We start from the raw sequence: 26,364 nt of genomic DNA, 5'->3' as shown, positions 1-26,364 counted from the left end.
GTAGCTCACCTGCATCCCTTCCTTACAATTCTGTCACCAAATATCATCAGTTAAGAAAATTTACACAAAGCCTTAACAAACATTTCTACATTTGTTCAACACTCTAAGGATATGTACAATTTATGTCAGCAGAAGTTCCATGCCAAAGTTTCAGTTATCCAAGAGCAAACCTTTCCGAGTGGAAATTGGAAGAATAACCATGGTCAAAAGTCAGACTGGCTAGGTCAAGGCAAACGACTGACTTGAAACAAAAATTCCTTTGGAAAAATAGTGAAACACAGGAAAGGTCAAGAATTCAGGCATATATTAAGCCACATCAAAATGGAAGCAAAACCTGGGGTGCAGGCATAAAGGGGCCCACAGCGAATCAACTAAACGTTATCATATTTCAATTTCTACTGTTATTCTGATATAGAGCACCATTACATCACTGACATTTGTTATCATGTTGAGCATCTCTTATTGCACTAATACATGATGCACAGCCATTGCTGCAAATAGCATGTTGCACAGCCACTGTTACACTTAACACAAGTTGTGCATACCATGCCGCACTTAACACATCCTGCACAGCCCTTGTTGCATTTAAAACATTTTGCATAGGCTGTGTTACATTTAACACATGTTGCACAGCCCTTGTTGCACTTAACACATGTCTCACAACCAGTGTTGCACTTAACACGTCTCAAGACCAGTGTTGCACTTAATGCATGTTGCATGTCATATGTTCACAGTACACATGTTGCGCATAATGCATGTTGCACAGTCCATTATACACTACAGTGACTTTGATTTATTACCTGCCACCTTATAAACTGATCATATCGTCTCAAAAACTCACATTTTAACCAAACTATGTGACATGACAGATGACAGCATTCCATCAAATTAGTATCAATAACTAAATGTCCACCCAGAGTGTACCCCACGCCTAATGGCATTGAAACATTGACAGTTATGATATATCTTAGACCTACAGCCAAGATCTATCAACCAGTCCACAACAGCATGCACTGTCCTACACATGGGCACATAGTGCAGTCTGGGCTTGTTGTCTTTAACAGTGACAGGATCAGTCTTCTTGTGCCAGAAACATGAGTCAAGACAAAGCGAGACTGTCTAATGGGACTGTCACACAATCGTTGAACCCTGCAATCATAACAGGATTGAAAGATATTGTTATAGGACCTGGTTTGTGTACAAATTTCAACAGTTTAAGTCAATACAAAACATTCTAAGCCTCAGCAGTTGTATCTCTTTGAAGAATGAGACTGTAGGCCAGAGGAACAGACTCGGAGCAGCTTACAGAGGCTGCCAACAGATACACCTCAACCAGAATGGGTAGCTCAGGGCTAGCTACATCATATTGCCAGTATAATGTGAACAGAACTGGCATGCTAGTATCAAAGATGTGTAATGTCACAGTGAAACCTTCATGGTGCCAACCAACAAGGGATAATAGAGGAAAACAGATAAGCTAATTAGGGAGATTCAAGCCATTAACTATCAGATCCTGGCATGGCAAGACCTCTTTCACTGGGGTAACAGATAATTCCTCTCTTGACGTTTTGACAAGGTGAGGTGAAATGGAATTTAACATCGTTCTTCAGAATATTTTGCTGACATGACAACATGCAAGCACGTGTATACGTGACTGCTCGCACTAGCCCAGACCAAAGCTGGTTTCATAATGCTAGCTCCCTGAAATACCATGCCACAGTTAAGTATGAATACCCCACTCGGACACATTATACATACTCCTAGCCGACCAGTCCTTGTAGCAGCTATTAATAATTAGCTCCAGGAAGGGAATAACAAGTACCATATTTCAACGTCTTTTGGTATGACAAGGTCAGGCTTTGATGCCACAACCTTCTGTACTCCGGGCAGATGCTACATTCACTGCATCACAGAAGTTGTTTTCAGACATTGAGACAAGGTGAGTTAAAATTTGAAGCTGACCTCATTTCTTCAGAACCTTTCTGATCCTCCTCAACGAATTTACATATAAACTGTCAATGTGCAGCTGAACACCTGAATCAGTCAGACAGACATTGCAATAATGTGAAGCTAATCGTATTTACTGTGTTCAGTAATATGGTCACCTTAGTGATGCCACACTGAAGCAGCCAGGAGTTCAGCCAAGAAAGAAAAATCCTGTCTCCACCTGAGGAAACAGAGCATCGAACGACATGTCTCTTCAAAGGGAAATGTCAAAGAAACAATGAAGTAATTCAGTCAGCCAAAATGAGGCCAATTTTAGTCCAGGAAACAAAGAGAAGTTGCTGAGAGTGCTGTCTGATTGGTGTACATGGCTGACATATACAGGTTTCCAGTCTTTCCAGGTTGACATTTCCATGGTGTTGAGGGAGAAGAAGAGATCACATTTTCTAAAGAAAAAAAAAATGAAAACAAAAAAGAACTAGAAAAAGAATTCACAAATACAATGAATGAATTGAGGGTAGGGATTGCTTAATTTAAGATTGTATGTATGTCAGTGACTGAAATTTTGAAAGACCTGGTTTACTATCATGCCTGTTTATGTGATGGCATAGTGTTAGTGTGACAATACCGTCTATGTGATGGCATAGTGTTAGTGTGACAATACCTTCTATGTGTTAGCGTGAAAATACCTTCTATGTAATGGTACAGTGCTAGTGTGACAATAACTTATATGCAATGGTTTAGTGCTAGTGTGACAATACCTTCTATGTTTTAGTGTGACAATACCTTCTATGTAATGGTATAGTGCTAGTGTGACAATACCATCTACGCAATGGTATAGTGCTAGTGTGACAATACTTTCTATGTAATGGTACAGTGCTAGTGTGACAATACTTTCTATGTAATGGTACAGTGCTGGTGTGACAACACCTTCTATGTAATGGTGTAGTGTTAGTGTGACAATACCTTCTATGTAATGGTATATTGCTAGTGTGACAATACCTTCTATGTGTTAGTGTGACAATACCTTCTATGTAATGGTACAGTGTTAGTGTGACAACACCTTCTATGTAATGGTATAGTGTTAGTGTGACGATACCTTCCATGTAATGGTACAGTGTCAGTGTGATAATACCTTCTATATGTTAGTGTGACAATACCTTCTTTGTAATGGTATAGTGTTAGTGTGACGATACCCTCTATGTAATGGTATAGTGTTAGTGTGACAATACCTTCTATGTAATGGTACAGTGCTAGTGTGACAATACCTTCTATGTGTTAGTGTGACGATACCTTCCATGTAATGGTATAGTGTTAGTGTGACAATACCTTCTATGTGTTAGTGTGACGATACCTTCTATGTAATGGTATAGTGTTAGTGTGACGATACCTTCTATGTAATGGTATAGTGTTAGTGTGATGATACCTTCTATGTAATGGCATAGTGTTAGTGTGACAATACCTTCTATGTGTTAGTGTGACGATACCTTCTATGTAATGGTATAGTGTTAGTGTGACAATACCTTCTATGTAATGGTACAGTGCTAGTGTGACGATACCTTCTATGTAATGGTACAGTGTTAGTGTGACAATACCTTCTATGTAATGGTACAGTGCTAGTGTGACAACACCTTCTATGTAATGGTGTAGTGTTAGTGTGACAATACCTTCTATGTAATGGTATATTGCTAGTGTGACAATACCTTCTATGTGTTAGTGTGACAATACCTTCTATGTAATGGTACAGTGCTAGTGTGACAATACTTTCTATGTAATGGTACAGTGCTGGTGTGACAACACCTTCTATGTAATGGTGCAGTGTTAGTGTGACAATACCTTCTATGTAATGGTATATTGCTAGTGTGACAATACCTTCTATGTGTTAGTGTGACAATACCTTCTATGTAATGGTACAGTGTTAGTGTGACAATACCTTCTATGTAATGGTATAGTGTTAGTGTGACGATACCTTCCATGTAATGGTACAGTGTCAGTGTGATAATACCTTCTATATGTTAGTGTGACAATACCTTCTTTGTAATGGTATAGTGTTAGTGTGACGATACCCTCTATGTAATGGTATAGTGTTAGTGTGACAATACCTTCTATGTAATGGTACAGTGCTAGTGTGACAATACCTTCTATGTGTTAGTGTGACGATACCTTCTATGTAATGGTATAGTGTTAGTGTGACAATACCTTCTATGTGTTAGTGTGACGATACCTTCTATGTAATGGTATAGTGTTAGTGTGACGATACCTTCTATGTAATGGTATAGTGTTAGTGTGATGATACCTTCTATGTAATGGCATAGTGTTAGTGTGACAATACCTTCTATGTGTTAGTGTGACGATACCTTCTATGTAATGGTATAGTGTTAGTGTGACAATACCTTCTATGTAATGGTACAGTGCTAGTGTGACGATACCTTCTATGTAATGGTACAGTGTTAGTGTGACAATACCTTCTATGTAATGGTACAGTGCTAGTGTGACAACACCTTCTATGTAATGGTGTAGTGTTAGTGTGACAATACCTTCTATGTAATGGTATATTGCTAGTGTGACAATACCTTCTATGTGTTAGTGTGACAATACCTTCTATGTAATGGTACAGTGTTAGTGTGACAATACCTTCTATGTAATGGTATAGTGTTAGTGTGACGATACCTTCTATGTAATGGTACAGTGTCAGTGTGATAATACCTTCTATATGTTAGTGTGACAATACCTTGTTTGTAATGGTATAGTGTTAGTGTGACGATACCCTCTATGTAATGGTATAGTGTTAGTGTGACAATACCTTCTATGTAATGGTACAGTGCTAGTGTGACAATACCTTCTATGTGTTAGTGTGACGATACCTTCCATGTAATGGTATAGTGTTAGTGTGACAATACCTTCTATGTGTTAGTGTGACGATACCTTCTATGTAATGGTATAGTGTTAGTGTGACGATACCTTCTATGTAATGGTATAGTGTTAGTGTGACGATACCTTCTATGTAATGGTATAGTGTTAGTGTGACAATACCTTCTATGTGTTAGTGTGACGATACCTTCTATGTAATGGTATAGTGTTAGTGTGACAATACCTTTTATGTAATGGTATAGTGTTAGTGTGACGATACCTTCTATGTAATGGTATAGTGTTAGTGTGACAATACCTTTTATGTAATGGTATAGTGTTAGTGTGTCAATACCTTCTATGTAATGGTATAGTGTTAGTGTGACAATACCTTCTATGTAATGGTACAGTGCTAGTGTGACAATACCTTCTATGTAATGGTATAGTGTTAGTGTGACAATACCTTCTATGCCCTTGACATTATTGGGCATTATTCTGATGAAGCTGGCAGTGAATTCAGATTGCCTCTTTTCAATCTGTGAATAAGTAATAGTATAATGTTTCTCCAACATGCTTTTGTGCAGCATCAGTGGGTTTCTTTCCATATCAGACCATATCCAGTACAAAACACACAACAGCATCTAGACGGACACACCTTTAAGACTTCAAAATGAAAAAAAAATCACTGATGCAATCTACAGATATACTAAGCACACATGAGAGTTGGTAATGAGATTCATTCTGGAAAGGCAGTTTTAAATAAGTAGGTTTTAGCTGATACTGGAAGTTGGCAAGAGTTGAAGACTGTCTGAGACAGAGTTAGTGATTGTTCCATTTCTATACTGCATTGAAAGCAAAGGAACATTGTCTATATTTCATACACTTCACAGCTGAAACTTGCAACATGAGCTTGTTATCTGACTGAAGTGAAGTGAAGAGCTGGTTGTACTCTGTGATAGAACACAGATTTTGTGGAGAATCTCAGACAGGCATCAATACAAGATGTAATAGCTGATTCTATATCTGATGGGCAGCCACTGTATTTCATGTAAGATGTGGGTGAGGAGGTCGTAGTTCTGACGTGACTGTATTCTGTCAATACCTGTGTATCAAATGTTGTTCTCGCCCTACATCTGCCTTCAATAAGTGTGTACTATATGTTGTTCTCGCCCTACATCTGCCTTCAATAAGTGTGTACTATATGTTGTTCTCACCCCACATCAGGCTACAGTGTATGTAGAACCGGACAAACATGAACCTGATCCTGTTACTTGGTGGAACTAATGCCATTGCTCATGCAAGTAGCAAACATAACATCCAACTGAGTTTCTGAGGGCCCCAGGTGGTTTCCTGTAAGCAAGTGTTCCCCAATTCTAGTCCCCTAAGCACTTCACATCAAAGCATGTTTGGACAGCTAAACAGCATCTGCTGTAATGAGGCAAGACTTGTTTTTCTTGAACTGATGACATAATCTTCAAAACAATTTCTCCTTAAATCTGAATAATTTTGCCTTTTCATTGATGTATGTATTTACAAAAGTAAATGCCACAACAAACTCTCTATACATCCTTGAGCTGTTTGTACTAACACTGCCTAGCTGACCGAAAACAAAACCCACACAAACAAAACACTTCTTAAAAGGAGTCAGCGACCTGACCCAATTTTAGTTGAATTTCCAACAACAAAATACTGTCACACCGTGGTTGTCTCCTGTGGTATTTGAGTTATCTGGGGTTGAGGACAAATGACTCCAGTTATCACCATTGACCAATTAAATGTTTCCTGTCTTTCAAGCATGCATGACCTATTATGTTTAGGCCATTATGACTGATGCATATACTCACTTGGGGTAATTACTCTTTCTCTTTGTAACATTTCAATTCATCAGGGTAGTTATGTTGATTTAACTTGGACTATGAGACTGAGTTTGACACAACTGAGATAGACAAGTCATACATGAGAAACAGTTTGCCAGGACTGTGAGCCCAAGTGGGAACTGACTCATACAGGTTCAAGACATGGGTTTGACCATAATAAGACACTAAGGCACAAGGCAATAGCACAACAAATTACAAATGATTTTTTACAGTAGCAAGGAAAACTTGCCGAAATGTACCTTGTACGCGGTCTAAGTGAGTGTGTCAGGTCTGCATTTCACTGCTTTTCAAGAATAATATTCCAGCAATATTATCGCAGAAGACGGGTGTCACAGATTTTTTCACATGACAATTGAATGATTTCACCATGTAGTGATCCCATCTTTCTTATATACACATATACGTAATATACACTAAGCTTAACACAACCAACATCAACTGACTCCCAAACAAGGCTATGTAAGTCTGCCCCAGTCATTCTATGAGAAGACAAGGACTCAGGGGGTTATTACAACCTTAGCTTATACATACTGAAAACAACAAACACAGACGTTCAGAAGGAAGTGAGTGAGGAAGCAATGAATTGGGGTTTAATTATAGTTTGAACTATATTTGAGTCATATCACAAGTTTCAGCTGAATGCTGGAGGAAAGTGTTGCTTGTTGCAGACATTTGGGGAATCCCATGAGAATGGCTAGGATTATCCAAGGATCATGATTAGAGAGGGCAAGAAACAGCAGTCCTAGGCCAGGTGTCAGCTGTTCCACCGACCAGATGAACACAATCTATCATGTGCATTGGCGGATCAAGAACAGAAGTTTGAGATGACACAGAACAATGAAATATACAAAGTTTGATATAAACCCCAGGTGAACGAAAAGTCATACACAAATAATTTCACAAACAGCAGCAGATTCATCGGAGTTTCCCTGACAATAACCTTGAAGGAGAATACTATTATGACAAAGGTCTTGGGTCCAAGTGAAGATTCCTGTGAAATCTCTTATCTAACTGGTGTGCTGGTCTGCTTTGGGGAATTAACTCAGCAAAGAGTCCAAAGTCACAAGAAGCTAATTACAATTTTATTTAGAAGAGATAGAATAACAAGAATTGCCACAGAGAGTTGGCACAACCCTCTGGGCTGAGGGCTAGAGCTGACCTGTGTTGGGAGTCTAAACTCTACTGATGGGCAAAATGGAGTTGGAGACTATTATTTAACTAAAAATGAAACAATATAACTAAAAATGAAACAATATCGAGATTAGGATTCGCTGACTGATACAAAAATGGGTGTAACCTACAACAGCCAATGGAATATAGAATAAACAAAATGGGGGTGTCCTACCAGAACAACTTCAATGACCGGACAGGGGGAGTACTTAATCTTTTGATCCTATTTGGCACACTTTGGCACACATGTACATCTTGTTGGCACACTTTCTGGATGCTTGATTACTTACTCTGGGCTGGGTCTTAACGACACTTAATTGGTGTTTGCATAATGTTATTTTAATGTAGGTGATGGCACGTTTACTTCATCAAAGCAGTTTATTAAACTGTCTAGACATAACCCGTGTCTTAGTGAATGGTTTGTCTAACAGTGGACTTCTGACTACCTCAGGCTAGGATTTCAACTTCTGTGAAATTCTGTGGTCTTAGCTTATACCTATTTCAATAGTATGTCTGTGAGATGAGTTTTCCTACTTTTGACTGGTGTCTTTTTCTCTAAGCTGTTACTTGTACATGATGACACTAATAGTCTACATTTATATTTTCTTTATATCTGAATGCTAATGCTGGTTATAAGTAATAATGAATTTTGGTATCAATTAGCATTTCATGATAATACACTGACTTTTCTCACCCAAAAGTGTCTACTACTCAAGCCTATAAAAGTTAAGCTCGGAGAGAGTTGTGATGTTCATAGTTACATGGTGTCTGTTTCATTTCATACACGTTCAGTTTCAAAAACAGAATGTTCACACTTAACCTTTCCATCCACTAACCATACCCAAGATGTGCATGTTTTATAAATCCAGGAATAAGACATCACTTGATACGCTTCATCCGAACTTCACCGACAGCATCGAGGAAAGCTGATCCAGTGCTCAGCTAGAAGATCAAAACAAGATATTGAACCTGCAGACTCCGCATCTCCAATGGATTACCAAACACAGACAAATACGTCAGAATATCCAACACCATTTCAACAGATTTCAAGGCAATCATGTCCAAAGAAACTACATCACCATCCTGAGTCAGAATGGAAATGTACAAACGTTTCCTTTAGGCCTGAACAAATGCCACATTTGACAACCAAGTTCTTTTGTAATATTGCAAAATACTTTAAACTACAAGCAATTAGAAACTAAGCTTATAAAGTTCCCAAAATTGTCTTTCCTGTACACACTGGTTAAAACATATCTATTTCTGGAAAATTGTACAGAAACAGGATCGTCAAACAAGCAAAAAGCTTATACTACAGCCTCTCCTGACAAAATGACATTTGTGATGTGCATTTCACAAAATTACTGCAAAAGTACATGATGTCACCAACAACATTAAACAAACAATGTACATGAACAAACCATCCACACACTGAAAATACTTTCAGTTCTACAAAGGGCCAAATAAGAACTTAAGATTGATTAAATCTTCTAAAAGTGATAATAAAGTTCAGTGTTTCCAATGGCATTTTACACTTGGACAATGTGACTAGTTAGCATTCAAATACCATCATTTGTAAGTTTTACCGATTAAAAGATCACTCTTTTCATTGTACGTGAGACCTTGCACCAATCAGAAATGTAGAGGCCTGGATTTTCCAAATCTGCTATTTTTGATATTTGATAACATCTTGATGTCATTAAGAAAATGTAATCTTTTAGGAGGAAAAATACAATTGACAGAGGTAATTAGACCACTGATTTTAAAATATGTCACACACAGTGACTGACAGTCTTTGACTTACTGAAGTTACATACTGTTTTGATGACATCAAGGTTTATGGATCTAGGTAATTATGGGGTTAACATACACAGCGCCATTTATATAATACCCAAGTTGAAGCAGAATGAACACTAGAAATGTCTTGATTTGTTTGATTGGCATTATTAGAAGCTGGTAAGGGATAAGAGGGTAAGATTCTTTATGGATAACAACTTCTTTATTGCATATTTATTGTTATCCATAAAGAATCTTACCCTCTTACTAGAAATGTCAGCAAAAGTGCATCAATGCCTTCCAGGCAGACCTTGACAAATTACAAGGCACTACAAATTATGTGCTCTTCCTGTTTTGTTGCAACATCATTAAAAAAATATTCTGATGAAAATCCAGCCATAAACAGAACAATTCTCTGGAAGAGAAAAAAAGGTTTTTACTTTTGCTGACATTTACACCCTAATCAATATTTCCTTTTCTTTCAACAGAAACAAAGACAACATTTCACATAATTCCCTCTAGTAATGACTTTTTGTTTATTAAATATAGGGCACATTGCCAGTGAGAGTATTTGACTTGACTAAAGAGCACAACAAATTTTAAAAAAGGGCAAATATCTAGGTGGAATGAATGGTTCATAGGTTACTGAGTAATTATGGTATCTTCATGAATACTGTTGCTTGTCAAACCATCTTTGATAATGTAAAGGCAGTGTGAAAACAATGTATTGTGTTAGATGTTCCACAGTCTGGGGCATCATAGTGAGTCTGCAACAATACTCGAGTGCTGTATTCAAGCCAAGATTCCTACAATGCCTCATAGAGTCCTTATGAGCTGAAATGAGGACATAGATTCATTGTTTGTGAAAGACTGCCACTATTTCAGACAATTCCACCACAGAGTGTTGACACAAACACTGGCACAGAACCAATAGTACTGACTGTCACACAAGGCTGTGAGGAATAGCTATTTACATCGCACACAAGGAACACTCCTTAACTTCATGTGCCTGTATGTGCTCGGAATGCTTACAGCTGACATATTTGACCAGTCATATCCATACGTAAAAAGAGAAGGCTATCATCAGTACACAAAATGTTAAAAGCTATTGGTATCAAAGCAAACAACTCACTGATTAATGCATAAAATGGCACAGTGCCAAACATTTTTAAGAAACACTTAACAAGTTTGTTTGTGTAATTCATAAAACATTGTAGTAAATGTGTAGTGACAATAAAGGGAGGAAACATCTAAATTGCCTTTATGATTATTGATTCCACCTAAAAGATCATCCGCATGATGACAATGTTCTCTAGCAAAGGTCTACCATTCCAAGGGATTCAGATCATTCACACTTGTTTTCTTTTCATGTCACCATTTATGAGCTGTTTCTACAACTGAGCCTGTGTCCAGATTACAATGTTTCTGCAGGGGTCACAAACTCTATTCCTTTTACAGCAAGAGATGTTCCCTTGAAAATATCTGTCATCCCAGGTACAGATCACAGAGAAGTATGGTGTGATATGTCAGGGCTGCATCAGCTCAATGTAATGTTTTTTAAATGTAACATGCTACCGAAAGTACATGTAACATTTGTGCAGAGTCACAGTGGGTAAAGCAATCATTGATATCCAATCTTTGTTACATCAAAGCTGGTCCACCTGATCCTGCTACAAACACAACCATTATCAATTAGTATAGGATTCTGTGTGATCAGAATTCTGTATGATATTGTTCAAACTTCTCTTTTCTTTAACTGTAAAGAGGAAAAACAACATTCTTATGTAAACACAAAGAAAAATGTGATATGAAATATTTTCTACAACTACAGTTGTATTCCAATTTCACTAAGAAAGATCATGTTTTTCAGTTCCACATCATATTGCAGCTGAAGTCACAATAAAAAAGACTCTACACACCTTCATACATTTTCAGCTCTTTGAAGTCATTGTTTCTGAACGGAAGATTCTTTAACAGTTTTGACTACAGGAGAATAAATTCCTCAAATTACAATACAACTTCCAGTTGTACGAAATCTAAAACCTGTAATTATGTTGTAGCACCTCATATCAAAGCAGTGTTTCAGTTGTCAAAGGCAATGTCGTAATACATAGGATTATGGTGGGATATTCAATAGATTCTCAAATAGTACAACTGACAAGCAGTGTAAACATTTTACAAATGGTTCAAATATTATGACTTCTAAGAACATTTGTCTGTTTTCTCAGTTCTTTCCATAATGGCTCCATCCACCAGACCCCACCAACATTGACATCATGGCCCCATCTACCAGACCCCACCAACATTGACATAATGGCTCCATCCACCAGACCCCACCAACATTGACATCATGGCCCCATCTACCAGACCCCACCAACATTGACATAATGGCTCCATCTACCAGACCCCACCAACACTGCCATCAGGGCTCCATCTACCAGACCCCACCAACATTGACATAATGGCTCCATCTACCAGACCCCACCAACATTGACATCATGGCTCCATCTACCAGACCCCACCAACATTGACATCATGGCCCCATCTACCAGACCCCACCAACATTGACATAATGGCTCCATCTACCAGACCCCACCAACATTGACATCATGGCTCCATCTACCAGACCCCACCAACATTGACATCATGGCCCCATCTACCAGACCCCACCAACACTGCCATCAGGGCTCCATATACCAGACCCCACCAACATTGCCATCATGGCTTCATATACCAGATCCCACTACCATAGACATAATGACTCCATCTACCAGATCCTACTAACATTGACATCATGGCCCCATCCACCAGACCCCACTAACATTGACATCATGGCTCCATCTACCAGACCCCACCAACACTGACATCATGGTTCCTTCTACAAGAGCTAACCAACATTGATATCATGGCTCCATCTACCAGACCCCACCAACACTGACATCACAGTCTTCATCTACCAGACACCATCAACATTGCCACCATGACGCCATCTACCAGCCCCACCAACATCATGGCTGTATCTGCCAGATCCCACTACCATCGACATCATGGCTCCATCTACCAGACCCCACCAACATTGACATCATTGCTGCATCTGCCAAATCCCAGTACCATTGACATCATGGCTCCATCTACCAGTCCTACCAATATTGACAAAACGGCTCCATCCACCAGACCCCACCAACATTGAGAAAACGGCTCCAACCACCAGATCCAAACAACATTGGTATCATGGCTCCATCTACCAAATCTCACCAACATTGACAAAATGGCTCCATCTATAATACCCCATCAACATCAGTATCAATGCCAATTACTCAGGCATGTTATCAATAATGTTCCATGGTGCCATGTTGTGGTAGACAGACATCTACAGTTCAGTCAATTCTGCCAATGTTATCATCCATTTCCAACCTACACATACTGGCAAGACACTGAAGAAAAAACATCCACAGCTCAGTTGTACTTCCAGGGTCTTCCAGCTGGCTTACCAGAGTAAAGAAAGAGTTGAGAGTTGTACGACACCAAAGGAAAACTCTAAGATGGAGACAGACATGATGATATGAAGGTGTCAGCAAATGCCATCAGTGCTTCACCAAGTGTCATTTACAGATAGTGGCCAATTGCTACTAAGTAAACATCTTCGTGTTCGACTTTGTTTGCAGGCACTACAAGGAGTGACCTGCCTCACAAGGGTTAAGTATGAGCAGCCTCTCTCCACAAAGCTGTGTAAGCAGTGCAGTGCACTACAAAATGTCAAGGCTGTACTAGATATCAAAGTAATGGATGATAAAATTAAGTGCATGCACTGAAACTAGATTTGTCTGATTAATTGGAAGAGCTATGGTCACAAAAATGCCAATCTTGCATTACTAAATACAATGAACGCTCAATTTCTGTTTAAAAAAGTTCAGTAATAGGGCAGTTGTGCTGCAGTGTAAAGGTCAGACAGACACTTAGTAAGACACTACCCCATCAACCTAATCTGCAGAACAACAATCATCAGACATGTTACTGCTGCTACATTTGTCCCTCTTCTATATTTGGCCTGGGCAGGCGTAAATGCACTTGCTGCTGCTCTAAGGTTTCAGATTCAGAATTAATAGAAGTACATGATAAATTGCCCCCTTGGTTACAGCAAATTACAGTTTTGAGAATTTGATACTATGAGAGGCATGTCTGCTCATAAGCCTCTATTTAGCCCCCACAGCTGTCTACAAATATTCCTAACATGGAATTAGAAATTTTCCAATTCATGCTGCATAATGTTATAGTATTGTACACTTTTGTAGACAAACAATTTCAGTAAAATAACACTTTTCTTCCCAAAATGACTGCCACATTGAGTTTGGAACCCTTGACAAATCCTGTCATCAAATATGGCATTCAATGAAACAACAGAACATTTTTATTGCTACTGGAAAATTATGCAAATATGCCTATCTATCAATACTACATCATCTGAATATTAAAGCCAATTTGTGAATGTTAAAATTATTTGTTTTTACACCTTCCTGTTATTAAGGACCCATGAAGATCCAGGTTAGAATGACTTTCAGTAACCCATGCTTGTGGTGAGAGGTGACTAGCGAGATCAGGTAATCAGGCTCGCTAACTTGGATTACACATCATTGTATCCCAGTTGCATAGATTGATACTCATACTGTTGACCACTGGATTGTCTGGTCCATACTTGATTACTTAAAGGCCACCACCATGTAGCTGGAATATTGCTCAGTGTGTGGCATACTCGCTCACCCAATCCTGTTATTAAGCTCATTAATTCAAAATGGTAAACACTGGAATTACCATTGACTCAGGGTGTTTTCTGTCACATGCTGGTGTTTAATGGAACCTGTAGCAACTCCAACCAAGGTAACATTCTCAGTGCACACCATTTATTGGAAGAACAATGATTACTGTAACCTATCAATCACAATGTCTCATTAAACATACAGGACCTTCCTTCCAATATCATATTCACCATACCAACTGATATTTTTTCTTATGATTGTTGGATTTGTGGATGAAACATTCAGGTTAGTAGTCAAGGAAACAGAATCAACTTTCAAATTTGGAAATTTTAACCATAAATCGTATACTTACATCCTTGTCCTATCTCATGTTATGCATCTAACATATGAGACAGGATAAGTTTAAAAATATTTATACTGTCAACATGAAAATGTTCAGCAAGCATAGAACTATTCACTCTGAACAATGGGGGCAACCAAATCATTCATACGATGTATTGAGAAACTTGTTTGATGTCACTTGTCATTGTAACATCCTAATGTTTCTCACTATCTATATGCATCATAACTTGCCTCTCAACTGATAGTTTGCTTCAACTGTTTGACCAGTGTGTCATGCTACCCATGCGAAACAGCAGCATCTAGCTTCCTCATACCCATGGTTTCAAAAAATGAAAAATCAGTTTAGTTGGGATACAGTGAACACTAAATCAATATATTTTTGGCTAATTCTTTAAAGAATGTATGCTTCCACACAGGTACCTAGATGTGAGTATGTTCCTGTGTGTTTTAGTAAGCCTACATATAAAATGACTTTTCAAGAATACACTGTGCAAGGTAACAGTAATGATTAATTAATCAATCACATATTATCAGTCAATCCTTTGATAATGTTACTTAATATAACAGGCCATTCCTCTCTTGCTGCACTGCCACATGTAAATCACACAGTACCGAATAATTGTGCACAATCATACTCCTTCCATAACTGACTCTCAGACCGAGTAATTACATTGGACAGGAAATACCCAGTGTGAAGCACCAATTGCTATACATCCTTGATGCCCTCATGTGTGGGAGGAAACTCTCCCGTAATCACTGACTAGAAAATAATTGAAAGTATACATTTTGTTTAATAAAACATGTATGAACAGAAGCAATAATTGTTGAATTGTCTGCAATGTGCCTGAAAAGGGAAGAGGAATCCCTGGTTTTAGTACACAGAATGACATTCACTGATCCCAAAACAAGAAAAGTCTTCAAACAGGCAATGTCAGAGGTACATGAGTAAATTAATAAACTTGAGACTATTTAGGGGTGAAGATGATTTTAATGTTCCTCCATCTAAAACATGGTATTCAAGATCAGTACTCACATAACAACTACAGTGCTCTCATCTCCAGTGTATGACATTTTATCTCAAAGGTCCTTGTTATGTCTAACCATATCTGGAAATGAAGTACCAGTCACGAAAGGAGGAAACATGGTCTTGTATATTGCTTCTATTTTATGGCATTTTATGACTCATCCCCAAGACATGAGATTCTGGGTTCGCACAATGAGTGTTAAGATGGCACAACATGCATGTTAAGTACTCAGCACTCGCGATACTGTTACTGAACATACCTCTCAAACTGATTCTGGGAAAGCAGTCGGCCCTTTGCTAAATTCCAGGAAAAGCTAATGGGTGGTACTAACTTGGAATGGATTTTCAAAATTGTGTGCTGAACTAGTACAAGTGTGCTCTATTTCATGTAAAATTATTTTGAACTGAAAGTGAGTCAGTCTATTAACACTTTTCATCAGTATGGACAAGGAATGGGTTAATATTGAAGATGTATAGCAAGTTTGATTCCCGCACTAACTATGCAGTACATTTGGGTAATAATCACATAGCTCCTAATTGGCAATTAGCTGTCCATCCAAGTTTATGTCATAGTGGGAAATTTCACCTTTACACCTCCATCCAATAATATGTACACATAACTGTTGCATATTGAAATGTACAACTGTACATACCTATTTAAACACATATATACATATGTATATTTGCAAGGTGATAACATAATTCAATCAACTATGAGAATTCAATTGCTTTCCCCTGCTACTAGTATTCTAAAAAGCTCCCTTGCATGTGCAAAACCCAGTTTCTTTGATGGCTGGACAGTTAAAACTTGGACCATCAATCTATAGCCCTGGACTCCCAGTTAGATCATCAAGGTGTAGCCCTGGACTTCCAGTTAGACCATCAAGGTATAGCCCTGGACTCCCAGTTAGATCATCCAGGTGTAACCCTGGACTCCCAGTTAGACCATCCAGGTGTAACCCTGGACTCTCAGATCAAGGTATAGCCTTGGACTCCCAGTTAGACCATCAAGGTGTAGCCCTGGACTCCCAGTTAGACCATCAAGTTATAGCTGTGGCCTCCCAATTAGACCATCAAGGTATAGCTGTGGACTCCCAGTCAGACTATCAAAGAATAGTCCTCAACTTACAGTTAGACCATCAACGAATAGCTGTAGCAACAGCACTGGACAGATATCCTGGCTAATCGTACTTTAGTCAAATCTCAAGAACTCAGACCACCATGGCAATGCAGTCATCACAAACACTTGAGCTAGGTAGCATGAAAACATGTTGTTTGTTGAAGCATTTGCGATGTTGTCTGGTTGCTATCCAATTACAAACTGAGGTAAGTTTTTACTTTTCGCCCACTTCCATGTTTCCTTTGGGAGACTGATAGGCTGTTTATTGTTCATTAGTGAAACAATTGTTTGATCATCACACATGCAAGGAGGATGGTATTGAAATAGTTGATGGGTTGCCTGTTTGATTGTATTTGTTGAAAAAGAAGGCCAGTGTTAATTAATTATCCTCCTCACCCATTACTTTTCATACAGTGTTGTGGCAAGTTGCCGTGCAGGCTGTTACAGTATACGGCAATGTGCAGCTCTAAGATGACAAGACAAAGTACAGTAATGAATAACAGCTGCATCTTAGCAATGTGAACCTCTGTCAATACTTGTAATCTCTCAAAGTTATCAAGCAAATTAATCCATTTAAAGGGGTGTCTGTGCAAATTAACATATGTGTGCCTGTTTTATGATGAAATTTTAGGTCCACTTTAAAGGTACATATAGGTTATCACGCAAGTGTGCTTGGGATGGTTAATATATATGGTTAATAAGCCTTGGCTGCTAAATACACAGTCTTAATTCCCAATGCAGGATATTAAACATCCAAAAACACACGTGTGGGATAACCTATTTATCATATAATGTCACTCTAACTTTAAAATCTAAACAAATGTGATTTCATGTGCCACAGATCATGAAACTAAACTTCATGATATGTGCCCGCATATCTATGACGTCACAAACGTGTGTAGTAATACCTGACGTCACAAGCTCGGTGATGCAGTTTTCTATTGATCACCCATTTGACTGCGTTACATCATGTAGTTCCCAGTCAGCTTTTATGTTAAAGAGCATATTGTTGTCAACAAATATTAACTTAGTTTGAAAAATCACAAAAAACAAATAAATTTTCTCTCATTAAGGCACTCACAGTACCATAACCATGGTCATCAATCTGGACATGATCGCCGATAGTAGGGGGTGACACCATGCTTGTTTACAGTGTGAAAGTAGTCCCTAAAATTTGCATATGACCTCTCTAATCTGCATCAGTATTCGGATACTAAAAATAACCATTGGCTTTATCCTGCAGAGAATACTACCCATTGTATGATAAAAGGTTTTATTTACAAGCAATGTAAAACTGGTATGTAAATAATGAAAGCTGAACTCTTGCAATGTTGTTTGTCGAAAGCTCTGAATACATTCCTGATGTAGAAGTAAGAATTTCAAAATTTCAGAACCTTCTCCACATGCCATTCAAAGTCATAAAGTGACATTAAGCATATAGCCTTGGTATGGGTTCAGACTAGACTGCATATCATAAGGCACTGAGCATGAAGATGTTTCCCTATAGTATTTGTAAATGGTTGGTTTGACTAATCAAGAGAGTTTCACATCTTCTGAAGTTCTCATAGTGCAACCGATTATCTAAATATTAAATCGAAGGTGATGTAACAACGCTTGCCTGGTGACAAGAAGTTGAATCAGCAATGCCAGTTAACTCGTGACAGAGAGGCAAATCAGTTCGTCAGTGTTACTTACAGTCAATTACCATCATAACTGGATTTTCCTACACATTCTCAACTGGAACCAATCATTATTGCATCTGCAGCAAGATCAAACAGTGCAATCAATAAGTCCTTGGAGGATACAGAGAATATGAAAACAGAATTAATTTTAAAACTGTAAGCTGATCCTCCTTCCCTCCTGATCAGGACCAAGAGAAACCTCGAGGAAACCCTAGACTGGATCTGTTTGCTGTTGCACAGCTTCCCAACATATCAACATAACATAGGCCCCCACTGCAGGTCACAAAATCGATAGCCCCAGTTTACTATCCAAGCTCCCTAATATATAACATATATAGGTGCATCACAGATATGCAGCAGCATGATCGAAAACCAGACAATAATGCAGTCATCAATTAATATTTTGTAAGTCTCACAAGTATCAAAAGCTTTTGTCCATATTTCCAATGTGTGTTGGAGGCATATACACAAGCTTTCCATGGAAATGCATTTGTTACTTTTTTTAATTACCAAAGACCGAGTTGCTGTGCCAGAAGTATACAAAATTAGATCGTCAGCGCTTGACTTCACTAACTCCCGCGTTCTGACTGGCTAACACATCACACTGATTGAATGGATTTTTAAGTGTTCCTTTCAAAACATATTTTCACTCATTTTTTAAATTATTCTCAACAAATCCTTGAATGAAAGACGTCCCAATTTCCCCTCAATTTCGTGCTTACATTTGTTGTCATTGGATAGAAAAGCAGGACTTAGTTTATCGATTTTGTGACACTATGAATGTGGTAAGGTAATATTTTCACATTTCATTTATTTGTGTAAATACAGTACCATTCTAAAATAGTTTGGTAGTGGTATTGTTTTTTATCAGAGTAGGTTTTCTAGTAGAGTATGTATGGTATATGTATCCAGCTTGATTACCCCAAACTGGATCTTGGCTCTTTTGTGTCATTGTGGGAGAACAGGGTGTTCTTTTGTTCTCAACTCAGAGGGCAAGCTATTCTTTGATATCTGATTGGTCAGTTTAAGGTTGAATGTTTTCTTCTGTACTAACACCAGCACATCTTAGTTAGTCTACCACATACAGCAGCATAAGAAGCACCTTCATATATGACAGAGTAGTGACACTTTCACAGACGACTGATTTCTCTTTCACTACAACCTCTCTGTTTAAGGTTACTAAACTTTATTATTAACAGTAAGAGTTCCGCCCGTACCCCCCTCCCAAAACATTAACTTATGAACTGTCACTCAAATTAATCACTATTTATACCATCAATAATGTGTGTAAAGCATGAAAAACAATACATGACTTGCAATAACTGCCGTTCCCGTATTCAGCCTCGGGAATCGAACGGGTGTCCACATCTGTTGAGATCAGCGTAACAACATCGCCATATGTAAGCTATTTTCCATACAACTTATCAATACTCAAGTAAAGTACAATGTATCTCTACTGGCCTCCCGAGTAAACGGAGCCAATGTCCTCTGCAATGTTTCTCGGCACTACAGCGATACATATACTCGGCTACATGTAGAGCAAAGTAAGGTCGCCGAGTGTGTGTTGTCGGTAGTTCCCTTTTGATGCACCACCACCGGTTTTCAATCAGGTTTGTATCATAAGACACCGTTAGTGGGATTTAGCACTAAATACTAATCATCTTTACTGGAAATGGCGGATTAATTGCAAATCATTTCGCGCGCATATACCATACTGCATGCACTTACCTTAAAAGTTCTCTAAATGGTTGACTGTACTATGGGTATAACCCAGGTCAGACAGTCCGTGTCTGCGTGTGACATTTTATGAGCAAAGCAGTAGGTGAGCAAACGGTTTTTCTCAGTGACAAATTCGAGAATACGCCAGAGAACCACGTACACCTCCGTGCTGGAACTTGATTTTTGTTACTTTTTTAACATACTTTGCCGTTACATTAGAAACGACAGTCGGGAACCTTACCCCTACGATTAACTGTGTAAGTGCGAGTTAGTACTTGCTGACAGTTAGGACAAGTTGCTTGGGCTGGTAACACCCTGTACCGCTGGCAAAAAGAAACAGTGCTCTCGGTGCTACCTAAATGTGAAAGTAGACAGAAAAGATTTGTGGGAGGGGTGTGTGTAGCATTGTCCAGAACGTGTAACAACCCAAGGTGCTGGATGAGGTGCTGGGGAGAGGTTTCGAAGGGGTGACACGTGGGGGTGTGGGGTGAGACACTGCAGTGACAGGTGAAGGTATGTGAGGGCGTGGAGGTGAGACAGACTGGAAGGGATCTGCAGGAGTTAAACTGCACTTACGGAGACGGCTCGTTTCAGATGGTTCAGTGAACGGGACTTTTGATAATGCATTTAGGGCGTGTTTGAAGGAGACGGCATACTCGGATTTGCAGAAGATACGGGAGCAGTGTTCTTACTATTACTGCAGGCGTTAATATTTTGAGTAAGTGAAAAAGATACACCTGTGCTGGACACTGAACTATTACCGGGCTGACTGTCACTCGTTCGTCGCTCAGTTGATGGGTCACTGACGCTTGATGAACCCGGTGAGTCCTCGTTCAAGTCGTCAATCGCTCTCTGACCTGGGTCGATGTCACCATCCGATAACGGAGGAAAGAAATACAACAGTGGATCTGGTGAAGGAGAGGGCTCACGATCTCGTACTACGTTAGGGGGAATATCTAAATTAGAGTATGACGACATTTCTCTTACACCGGGAATGTGTACCACGCCCAGCTTGGGTCTCGCATGGGAATGACAAGAACGTGTATATTTTACTCAAAAAGCATTAAATCATGGGACATCATTACATACAAGCAATCGGTAACAAAATCATCAGATGCACGGGAAAAGCACAACAAATTTCGCACTCACCAACAGCGTACGACATCACAATTCCTTTACTACAATTAGTTGTTAAGCCACTATTACCTCCATATGTCAACACGGTAATGGAAAAAAATAAATTCACGGGGAAGGGGGTTCGATCTCATGAACTCGCCATCCTTATCTCATAGTGTGTGTCCACTGTTCCTCGGAGCCACCGAGACTTCTGAAATGATCTCATCAATTAATACAGTACAACCCACGCAGAAGCCTGAAAACTAGCGTCTAAATACAATAAGTTCCGCTCTGTCGGTCACCAATCTCAGTAGCACTGAGGTAAGACGGAGGACTCTCAACCAGACGACCCGGGTTCGGTTCCCAGAAGCGACGTCGTTTCTTTCAGACTTAGTTAGATTCTTAGTGAAGTTAGTTTAGTTAGTTATGTAGTTCACTTGAATGCTTACACCACTAACATTAGACGTATGAAAGTAGTATGATAATTCACAGGAAGTTGCCGGTGACGAGAAGAGACGGGCGGAGCAAAGACAGAGGAAGAAACACGGACACAGAGTAGATGGACAATAAGGCGTTTTATTTTTTATCGCCTCTCCCTCCCCCGACTTTTTGAATATTACCCCCAAACTTCTAAACCCCCATTAAACGCTTTAACCCCCCCAAAATTTATACCAGCGCCCCTTTTTCAAATCGGGGAATAAATCCCCGAGACTGCATTTCTTACTGAAAAAAGAGGGGGGGTACAGGCGGAACTCTTTCCTTATAAACATTTAATGCAAGACATAATATTTGTTAAATATAGTTACATTATATATATCATTCTTGCTCAGGTTATAATAATAATGTGTGATGTGAAGGTATGAATGTGTTATATGAACAGTGTAAGTAAAATAATATGTGTTTAATGGCATGATTTTCATGTTTATTGCATCAAGATTATTACTACAAATTTACAAGTAAATAATTGAAATCTTTTACAGCCATGTTTTATACCTGTTGCTGGTAAACGTTTTTGTGCACCACTTGAGATGCCATATCATTTTATAACTGTTTACAGTATATATTTCTGTGAATATCACAGTACATATAATGTTGTGCTGTAGGGTATATACATATTATACAGGTTTGTTTTATAGAGTTGGTTACTTAGTGGTTTTATGTTATTTATACATGGGGCATGCTGTGAAGATATGGACAGAGTTCTACCCATACCAAACTCATGGAATATTTCCACCTTCCCCAGTGTAATATTCCAACACTGAAATAAGTTAATTGATTGTTTGTTATTATATCTGTTATAGTTTATCAAATATATCTTTAGGATCAGCCTTGCAGGTCAGTTTGTAGCTTTGGCTTTTGACTGGGGTGAGGGGTACGAGCAGAACTCTTACCGAAGATACCTTAAGGTAGACTACACACCATCACCTAAGTATCACATACTTGGTATGTATCTTATCCTTTTTTAATGTGTTTGTATTTCATATTATTATTGCTGCTAATATGTGTGGAAACATATGTATTTTCCGTCATGATTACAATTGTAATACTTTGAGACAGCAATTAATCGATATGTTCTTGTGAACTGCATGTGTTAATTAATGTCTACCTGGAATTTATGCCGTTCAGTTAATTTGTATTAGTATACTGGGATTGTGTTATTAGTACACATCTGGTATGATTGTTTTATTGATTATCTTTATCATGTTACAGGGTGGAAATTGAAACCAAAACCAATAAATTGTGGCGTCAGTCACAGCTCAAACCCCAGCAGGCATTGGTCATTATTGAGTATAGAACACCCTATATTCTGCTACATCTAGTTGACAGTTATCATACGTTCACAGGTTTAACCTGACATTTTTCTGTAACCAGCTGGACAGCAAAAGCAACACAGGTTTCATCAAGTCACACGGGATACATTAGGTCACCATCACTGTGCTTGCTGTGTACCAAGACACAAAACTCCTTAAGGCACACAGGCATGGAGTTAACTGGATACATTAGGTCACCATCACTGTGCCAGCTGTGTACCAAGACACAAAACTCCTTAAGGCACACAGGCATGGAGTTAACTGGATACATTAGGTCACCATCACTGTGCCAGCTGTGTACCAAGACACAAAACTCCTTAAGGCACACAGGCATGGAGTTAATAGGATACATTAGGTCACCATCACTGTGCTTGCTGTGTACCAAGACACAGGGTATACACATTCACAGCTCAGGGGACTCCCCAGTACATGGCAAGTCATCACAACAACAAATAAAACCAGTCCAATGTCATGGTTACACTCACAGGCAAATGATGTGGCTGGATGAAAGATTGATCATGGCAGTCGTAGTACACACAGTTAGTTTCATCAACCCCAATGTTTGATGATGACAATGTATGAACACACAGGGTTTATGTTGTTACTGTGTCCCTCCAACAGGTGAACAACCATCTCACCACACCCAGCAGTCTTTAATTACTTGTTACTCATCAAACATCTCTAGGAAATCCTTGGGCAGACAGTAAGGTACTATCTCACTCCCTCTGGTACACAAATGGTTCAAGACCTATGGCGATCTGCTGTTGACAGACTACTGTAGTTCTCAGTGAAATGCCCCTGAAAAACTACTAATCCAGACTACAATTTCAATTTTAAAAAATTATCTGCACTAAGTACAGTCACAATGACTTAATGAGGTTGCCCCAAGTTTTCAATAATCTTATTACTGTCTGTGACTGCAGATCGAGTCAGTGGTCAACAGTGATGATCAATTTCACTACTACGAGAACTGCACATGATCTGTTGTTAGTTGCTTTTCAAATGATAATTTCCTTAATGAGTTAATTTTCTTTCCAGCTTGAACATTGTAAGTAAAATCAGCTTGTCAACCATCATAATTTACATACAACAGAGTCTGGCCTTTCACAGCATGAAAAAAGACTTGTTTACATGTTTTATTTCGATAATTGATTCACCTTAAAAACATGACAGGAAAAGACTGCTGTCATTCAATTGTGGAGGAAAGAATTACCTGTATTTGTCACTACCTGACAAGAAAAGTCACCTGCACAAGCAGTATTTAACCTACACTGGTGCAGACTGGATATAGCCAAATCGATGAGTGTTATCTCAGCAAAGATAGAAAATCCATTATTGTGATACCTCTTACTGAATAGCCCCTACATCTGCTGAACAGTATACTATGGACAAGGTTCCCTACATCTGAAGTCATTGTGCCGCATATCAGTAATCAGTGAGTGAGTGAGTTCTAGCCATATTCCAGCAATATCACAACAGGGGACACCAGAAAAAGGGCTTCACACATTGTAGGAGAAACTGATATCACAGGATTGATCGGTTTGAAACAAAAAGAGCAGTAATCTTCGGATCAGTGGAAGCTTGCCATCCCTTGTACTAGACAGCTTGTTCTCAGTCATGTAAAGGAGGGCTTGGGTTCAGTGTGGACAACATTATATCATTTCCACACGCAAATTTACATTGTACAGGACACAATCAATCTGCATCAATCTGCGCAGCTGGGAACCAACGACGTGTCAACCAAGTCTGACCACCCAATCCCGTTAGTTGACCTTTGAGACAAGCATGAGCTACTCTACATCAGTTCTAAAGTGAACGTTCATTGGTCAGAAACGCTACAGTGACAGTGAGCATGACAGTATCAGCCATGGCCAACCCAATCCCGTTAGTTGACCTTTGAGACAAGCATGAGCTACTCTACATCAGTTCTAACCTGAACGTTCATTGGTCAGAAATGCTACAGTGACAGTGAGCATGACAGTATCAGCCATGGCCAACCCAATCCCGGTAGTTGACCTTTGAGACAAGCATGAGCTACTCTACATCAGTTCTAACCTGAACGTTCATTGGTCAGAAATGCTACAGTGACAGTGAGCCATGGCCAACCCAATCCCGTTAGTTGACCTTTGAGACAAGCATGAGCTACTCTACATCAGTTCTAACCTGAACGTTCATTGGTCAGAAACGCTACAGTGACAGTGAGCATGACAGTATCAGCCATGGCCATATTGTCAGGCATGCACAAAAGGACATCTTCACACCTAATTGTACAACTATTGTCAAATTGTAATTGTTGAGGGAGAAACAATGGAAATAGTTCTCTCGCTTTAGTGATGTTAGCCATTTCATAACAGGAGGAACCTTCAAACCTAATATTCATGAAAATGATCATGAAACCTGTTGAATGAACTGAAGTTGAGGCAATTCTACCTGGCTGGCAGCAGATTTACAAGGAGAGCATCAGTTAGGATCAAAGCTGGATCATACGCCAGCTGCCACACTTACACAATGGTTTGTAGGTCAAACCTCCCATTCACTAAGGTTGTAACATTACGACATAATGGAGTATGAGGGACACTGTGTGAATGGTAATTTATCTCCCTGGAAAGAGGGCTCCTTTCGCTTCATATTACAACAGCAAAAACAGCCTAGCGTCTGTCAATCAGACCATGTAATTGACTTGGTAAATCCTTACATTACACTCTGGCCATCAGCAAAATGGTGATAATCTTGTTTCAAGAGAGCTCAATCTGATCAATAAAATCTAGCCTCTTCACGTAATAGTCTTGACAAGACACTGCACACCAGACAATGGCCAAATCATTTAAATATCTGTGCAATACCAGAAAATATGAAATTAGTTAAATTTACAATCATACCTTGCAACGGAGGCTCCAAAGATTGTCCGGATATTATCAACATGTGTAGAGTTGACAGGAGTGCGTACATCCGCCATACTTTCACCATGCTGAAACACAGAATCCAGTCAAAAGTTATGCAATGGAGTATCAGTTTAACTGAAACATGGTGGAATAGTGTGGCATGACATAAATGTACAATAAGAAGACAGTTTATAATATAACGGATCCGTGAAGGTCCGAGTTAGAATAGGCCTTCAGCAACCTATGCTTGTCGTAAGAGGCAACTAAAAGGATCGGGTGGTCAGGCTCGCTGACTCGGTTGAC

General features: G+C 39.1%; 1 protein-coding gene across 2 annotated transcripts in view; it reads right to left on the bottom strand.

Annotated features, from left to right (window-relative positions):
• The window catches only part of LOC137256606 (DNA mismatch repair protein Mlh1-like), a 222,554-nt gene that overhangs the window by 183,842 nt on the left and 12,348 nt on the right, over window positions 1-26,364 (bottom strand). For both annotated transcript variants that reach the window (XM_067794487.1, XM_067794486.1), the window contains exon 8: window positions 26,059-26,147. In XM_067794487.1, coding sequence (XP_067650588.1) covers window positions 26,059-26,147 — 89 coding nt within the window. The remainder of the gene's footprint in view (window positions 1-26,058; window positions 26,148-26,364) is intronic.

Source organism: Haliotis asinina, chromosome 11, assembly GCF_037392515.1.
Source record: "Haliotis asinina isolate JCU_RB_2024 chromosome 11, JCU_Hal_asi_v2, whole genome shotgun sequence".
In the NCBI taxonomy this organism is placed as follows: Eukaryota; Metazoa; Mollusca; class Gastropoda; order Lepetellida; family Haliotidae; genus Haliotis; species Haliotis asinina.
The sequence above is the reverse complement of the archived record's forward strand: the minus strand, read 5'-3'. Positions and strand labels throughout refer to the sequence as shown.